At 39.4% G+C, this 7,331-nt stretch overlaps 1 protein-coding gene across 1 annotated transcript; it reads left to right on the top strand.

Annotated features, from left to right (window-relative positions):
• Positions 1-364: 364 nt before the first annotated feature.
• On the top strand, positions 365-2,069 carry LOC123151650 (transcription factor MYBS1). The gene is made up of 2 exons (XM_044571329.1): positions 365-1,162; positions 1,269-2,069. The coding sequence occupies exons 1-2, from the start codon at positions 774-776 to the stop codon at positions 1,684-1,686; spliced, it is 807 nt and encodes a 268-aa protein (XP_044427264.1). The 5' UTR covers positions 365-773; the 3' UTR covers positions 1,687-2,069.
• The last annotated feature ends 5,262 nt before the right edge of the window (positions 2,070-7,331 follow it).

Genomic DNA, 7,331 nt, shown 5'->3' with positions numbered 1-7,331 from the left:
GATGTAAGATGGGAGATGAGAAAGAAAATTAGCAGCTACGATCCCTTTTGATGAAATAAAAGTCCTCGTATGAAAATTAGCAGCTACAAATTTAATGGGTTTTTTCTTATAGTTTTGCTAAGTCTCAGTCGACTTAGACTTCATTATGTCTCAGTCGATGTTGTATTCTATTGATCTTGCATTGAGATTCGTACAAAAAATTCTTTTCAGGTTTTTCTTTTTTCTTCCCATATACACTATCACTTGTTAAGTCTCAGTCGACTAACACATAGACACACCCTTTTTCTTAATGTGAAACGGAATATAGGAGTAATGTTTTGGGCACTGGATCTTTTTACTAGCTCGGCCCCCCTGCATCCAAATCCCTGGTCCGCCCCTGTTTCGAGCATGGTGTCTGCGTTTGCAGCAACGCGCAGAGGGCGGGCGGCTTGCGGCAACTAGCCTTGCAGCGCTCGCCGTCGTTGTGTTCATGGAGGCCGGCCGCCGGCGAGAGATCGGAGAGCTGCGGCGCGGCGGAGCCTGCGATGCGCGCGCGGAGAGACAGAGAGCGAGAGAGATGTTTTTGGCGGGCAAAGCTCTCCACCAGAGCCTGTGGACGAATGGATAAGGTTGGTCAGTGGGTCGTGGCGGGCGTGCGTGGCCAACAGCAAAAGGGGGCGCGCTCGTGTGCGACCCACCCGACCGATCCCGCGCGCACGTAGCCGGCCGCCGATTCCCACCTCCTTCCTTGCGGATAAGCCTCTGCCGCCGCCGGCCTAGCGGCACAGCCCACGATGGCCACTCAGAGAGCAGCCACGGCGGCGTGGACCAACGAGGAGGACAAGGCGTTCGAGAACGCGGTGGCATCCGGTGCACCGCCGCCGCTGGACGGCGTGCCGGAGGAGGACTGGTTCGCGGCGCTCGCGGCGAGCGTGCCGGCGCGGTCGACGGAGGAGGTGCGGCGCCACTACGAGGCCCTGGTGGAGGACGTCGGCGCGATCGACGCCGGCCGCGTCCCCCTCCCGCGCTACGCCGGGGAGGACTCCACCCCTGCCGCCGCAGCGGCGCCTAGCAAGGACCGGCGCGAGGATCGGAAGAGCTTCGACTCCGACTCCGGCAAGGGCTGCTCCAAGGCCGAGCAGGAGCGGCGCAAGGGCATCCCGTGGACGGAGGAGGAGCACAGGTACGTACTATATATACAAGAAAGAAAGCTCGGATCGGATCTCCCATGGAAAACAGAGGAAGCTCTGCATCTTCTTGATGATCGGGGTGCGTGGCGTGGCGTGCAGGCTGTTCTTGCTGGGGCTGGAGAAGTTCGGCAAGGGCGACTGGCGGAGCATCTCGCGCAACTTCGTCATCTCCCGGACGCCCACGCAGGTGGCCAGCCACGCGCAGAAGTACTTCATCCGCCTCAACTCCATGAACCGGGACCGCCGCCGCTCCAGCATCCACGACATCACCAGCATCAACAACGCCGCCCAGGCCGTGCCGCCCATCACCGGCCAGGCCCCCGCCGCGCTAGGGGGGCCGCCCGGGGGCATGATGAAGCATCCCGGGATGGTCGGCATGTACGGAGGGGCGCCCATGGGCCACCCGGTCGCGGGCCACATGGTCCCCGCCGCCGTCGGCACGCCGGTCATGTTCCCGCCGGGGCCGGGCCACCCGCCCTACGCCATGCCCGTCGGCTACCCGGCGCCGCATCAGTGAGCATGCCATGCTTGCTCTGGTTCGTGCGCGCGCGGGGCACGCCGGCATGCATGTCAGGCGCCTCGATGAACCGCACAAGCATTTCTTCCTTGTTCTTTCTTGATTGATTCATTTTGCGTCGCCGTCCGTTCCTCATCCTCATCTGATTGCAGGGATGGGCGGCGAATAAGTAAGTATTTGCTGACTGTTGCAAGTGCTAGCTTATACTCCTATATGATCACAGACCCGGGAAAGGTTGAGAGAGGTAAATGTAATTAGCTGCGGCCTCCCGATGTGTAGCTGTTCATGCTTGTAGAGCTGCGACTGGAGACTGATTTCCATTTACCGGATGTAAATTACTTGTATCTTTATACTTTGACGTGAATAAATTACACATGCATCAATGCATGTCTCTGCTCGTATAAGCATGCACCTTAATTTCACTGTAACAGCAAGGAACGAACTAATCATCTCTGAATGCTTTCTTTTGCCCCCAAACCTGGCCGTACCGAGACATGAACCATTCTATATCTATATACATATATCTATGTCTATATCTATACCTAATATTAAAGGACGGATTGTTTCTCCACTATTTTTGGTCCATCAATGTTTTTCGTACGTTTTTTGTGTTTTATCTGTTGCTATTTTACGTTAAAAATAAATAATAAAAAAGCTCTGAAACGGACTCGAACCCATGCCAATTATGTCCGGCCGCAATGCAATAACCAAAGTGTTTGTAAAAAAAAACAGAGGAAAATCCTTATATATACATCACTCCCTCGCGCCCTATAGGGCCGGCCCATTAGCGGGGAGGGACTCCTCTTTTTCTTATTTCATTTTTTATTTTTTATTTTTTTCCTTATTTAAAATAATTTGGGATTTCAAAAGAAAATGTGAATATTGAAAAATGTTTTAGAAGCCGTGCACCCTATTAGGCTAGCCCATGATCGGGGAGGGACGCCACTGTTTTCTTATTTAGTTTTTCTTTTTCTTCTTTCAATAATTTGGGATTTCAGAAAAGTGCCAAATTAAAAAAATGTTAAATTTGAAAAATGTTTCAGAAGTACTAAAATGTTTATTAATTTAGAAACAATGTTCACAAAAATGAAAAATTATCGTGAATTTCAAAAAAGTTCCTATTTCTATATTAAATGAATATGACAGGAATGGATACGTCTAGATACCTCTAGATACGTCTAGGTACATATACTAATTATTAAAAGAATATTAAAGGAATGAAGGATTCTTCCGTCCAATAATAGTTTCGGCCGTCATCTATCTACCAATGTACCACAAACCTTTTATGTTTCTCCGACACGTGGGCTGAGCTAGGCTGCTCCACACTTTTTTCTTTCTTCGATTCAATTCTGGAGTAGCAAAAAAAATACGTTTCTAATTCTCCCCTATGTCGGCCAAGATGGGCCTATTCCGAAACCTTTTTTTCTTTCTTCTCATTTGATTGTGGCATGGAGGCGAGAATGAAACTATGAAGCCGAAAACTGATCTGTGATCATTTTGCAAAGACGGTATGATTGAAAGCATAATTGTTGTTCATCTTGAGAATAATTGTGGTGGATCATAAATTAAATAATTGTTTATATTTTAGTCTATGCTAGGGAAGTTAAATTTTCTCCCGTTGCAACGCATGGGCATTTTTGCTAATATTATTTAAAGTACTTCCTCCGTAAACTAATATAAGAGCGTTTAGAACATCCCTCTGTAAACTAATATAAGAGCGTTTAGATCACTAAATTAATACTCTAAACGCTCTTATAGTGATCTAAATGCTCTTATATTAGTTTACAGAGGGAGTACTTATTACTTATCGGAGAAATGGATGTATCTAGACGTATTTTAGTTCTAGATATATTCATTTTTATTTATTTATGTGACCATTTTTTTGGCACCAGCCCTCCAAAAAAATGACCATGAAAGAAATACACACAAAATGTATAAGGAAAAATACCTACAAGAAATTTGCCATGGTCGGAACCCTACAAAAAGAACATCTGCTATGGTCAACTACGGAAGGAAATTCCAATGGGAAATTGCCATTGTCCATTACAACAGGAATAAAACACCTACACGACAAATTTGCGTATTAATCTACAAAAAGAAAAAGCCTACAAGAAATTACCATGGAAGACATTTTCAAGTTGTAGCTAAGACTGATGCAAAGTTGATATCCTATAAAATAATGAAATTGCCATGTTTTAATTAATAAAATTGCCATGCCATAAATAGTAAAATGACCATGATCCAAAATAATAAAATTTGACATGCCATAAATAATAAATTGCCATGATGTATAAAATAAACTGCCACATATCCTGCATTTTATATAGTGAGATAACATGTAAAAAAAGAGGACAATAATTAAATAAATAGTTAATGTATCATAAGATCGGGAACTTCATAAAAGAATGAATAACATAAATTATTCTAAAAAAGACAATAGAAAAGCAAACAACATAAAAGTACCTAAAATATCATGGCAACAGTGTGTAAAAAATTATCCTCAAAATAAGATAACATGGTAAAATACAAAAAATATATTCTACAACATGGTTAATTTAGAAAAGTTTGTCGTGCTCACATGGAAAATTGTTGAATATAATTGATTTCTAAATATCTAGGGAATTTTAGGAAATTATAAGTTGTGCCTAATGACTGCTAACAATCATTTGAATTTTCCAAAATTAGTACTGACCATGCTTTCCTATGTCCAAAGTTGCCACCACAAATCAAAAAAAAAATGCCAATAGTTCAAGTCCTAGACTTGACATTGGTGCTCGCATTATTCCTGGATTTATTTCAGGCTTCCCGCGATTTTCGTTCAGTGGAAGGAGACGTTCCCGTCAACTGGGAGGCGCATGTTTTTGACTTTGTAAAATTTCAAGATGCTATGTCGGCTCGGGCTTCTCGGAGATGCTCATAGGGGTAGGGTGTGCGTGTGTGCGTGCGTTCATAGGGGTGAATGTATGCTCGTGTATGTGAGCGGCTCTGATTGTACTGTGTTAAAAAAACTGTCATGTTCGATATCACCCAAAAATTTGTAAAGATCTAAACAGACTAAACTAAACTACTTTGTGTGATGTGATGCAAAAAAGTAGCAATGGTGTAAACAATGAATCTGTCATGTTCTATAACACAAAGGACAAAAAACAATTGCCATAATATATGCTATGAAAAACTTTGCCATCGTGTATGCAATGAAACTACCATGATTTGTATCAGCAAACATATTGCAATGATCATGCATCATTGCAATTGTACATATATCATGACACCAAAGCTTATATAATGGTAATTTTGTAACTAAAATTCAAAAAAATTTCATGTGACCATTACAATTTTTATTAAAAAATCATGTTGTAGAGAACAAACTTTCCTACATTTTCCATGTGACAATGACAAAATTTCCCTAGCTTGCCATGATTTGGAACACAAGATTTCATAAGTTTGCCATGTGAATTCATTTTTTTTGTGAATTTGCCATGTTACCACCACAAAATCATCATCAAAATAATTGTCTTGTTGCAGAGAGCAACATTCCTACAACAATGTTCTGACATTTCCATGTGACCATTAATATATTCCCCTCAAATTTGGCAATGTTTAGGAAAAAATGGATCCACATATTCCATTAGCATGTACGTAAGACTATAATTATGCCATGGTGTACAAAAACAATTTTTTTTACAATTCTCATGTCACTAGTAGAAAACATTTTCAAACTTTGCATACAAATAGTACATTTGCCATGTGACCATTACAAGCTTTACTGTAAATATGTGACACGATTTATGACACATAATTTTCTAAATTTGCAATGTACCTGAGCAATATTTTTACAAATTTGACATTTTGTACAAAACAAAAAATCATAAAAAAATGCCACGTGACCAGTAGATAGCATGTTCAAAATTTAGCATGTTTTATTGGCAAAAAAATCCAGCATTTGCCATGTGAGCATTACAAGCTTTACTGTAAACATGTGACATGATTTATGACACATAATTTTCTAAATTTGCAGTGTATCTGAGCAATATTTTTACAAAGTTGACATTTTGTATGAAACAAAAATTCATAAAAAAGTACCACATGACCAGTAGATACATGTTCAAAATGTAGCATGTTTTAGAGGCAAAAAATCCTGCATTTGCCATGTGACCATTACAAGCTTTACTGTAAATATGTGACATGATTTATGACACATAATTTTCTAAATTTGCAATGTATCTGAGCAATATTTTTACAAATTTGACATTTTGTATGAAACAAAAAATCATAAAAAAGTGCAACGTGACTAGTAGATAGCATGTTCAAAATTTAGCATGTCTTACAGGCAAAAAATCCAGCATTTGCCATTTGACCATTACAAGCTTTACTGTAAATATGTGACATGATTGATGACACATAATTTTTTTAATTTGGAATGTATCTGAGCAATATTTTTACAAATTTGACATTTTGTACAAAACAAAAATTCATAAAAAAGTGCCACGTGACCAGTAGATAGCATGTTGAGGCAAAAAATCCAGCATTTTTCATGTGACCATTACAAGCTTTACTATAAATATGTGACATGATTTATGACACATAATTTTTCTAAATTTGGAATGTATCTAAGCAATATTTTTACAAATTTGACATTTTGTACAAAACGAAAATTCATAAAAAAGTGCCACATGACCAGTAGATAGCATGTTCAAAATGTAGCATGTTGAGGCAAAAATTCCAGCATTTGCCATGTGACGATTACAAGCTTTACTGTAAATATGTGACATGATTTATGACACATAATTTTCTAAATTTGCAATGTATCTGAGCAATATTTTTACAAATTTGACATTTTATATGAAAAAAATTCATAAAAAAGTGCCACGTGACCAGTAGATAGCATGTTCAAAATTTAGCATGTTGAGGCAAAAAATCCAACATTTGCCATGTGACCATTACAAGCTTTAATGTAAATATGTGACATGACTTATGACACATAATTTTCTAAATTTGCAATGTATGTGAGCAATATTTTTTCAAATTTGACATTTTGTACAAAACAAAAAATCATAAAAAAGTGCTACGTGACCAGTAGATAGCACGTTCAAAATTTAGCATGTTTTAGAGGCAAAAAAATCCAGCATTTGCCATGTGACCACTACAAGCTTCACTGTAAATATGTGACATGATTTATGACACATAATTTACTAAATTTGCAATGTATCTGAGCAATATTTTTACAAATTTGACATTTTTGTACAAAACAAAACTTCATAAAAAAGTGCCACGTGACCAGTAGATAGCATGTTCAAAATTTAGCATGTTTTAGAGGCAAAAAATCCAGCATTTGACATGTGACCATTACAAGTTTTATTGTAAATATGTGACATGATTTATGACACATAATTTTCTAAATTTGCAATGTATCTGAGCAATATTTTTACAAATTTAACATTTTGTACAAAGCAAAAATTCATAAAAAGGTGACACGTGACCAGTAGATAGCATGTTCAAAATTTAGCATGTTTTAGAGGCAAAAAATCTAACATTTACCATGTGACCATTACAAGCTTTACTGTAAATATGTGACATGATTTATGACACATAATTTCTAAATTTGCAATGTATCTGACCAATATTTTTACAAATTTGACATTTTT

The sequence above is a fragment of the Triticum aestivum genome, chromosome 7A (genome assembly GCF_018294505.1).
Source record: "Triticum aestivum cultivar Chinese Spring chromosome 7A, IWGSC CS RefSeq v2.1, whole genome shotgun sequence".
In the NCBI taxonomy this organism is placed as follows: Eukaryota; Viridiplantae; Streptophyta; class Magnoliopsida; order Poales; family Poaceae; genus Triticum; species Triticum aestivum.
Note: the sequence above shows the minus strand (reverse complement) of the source record. Positions and strands in the feature narration are given on the sequence as shown.

Bases quoted from the DNA above. Each gene is read 5' to 3' on its own strand.
- LOC123151650 (XM_044571329.1), top strand. From the start codon at position 774: ATGGCCACTCAGAGAGCAGCCACGGCGGCGTGGACCAACGAGGAGGAC. The intron at 1,163-1,268 runs GTACGTACTATA...CGTGGCGTGCAG, and splicing joins TGGACGGAGGAGGAGCACAG to GCTGTTCTTGCTGGGGCTGG.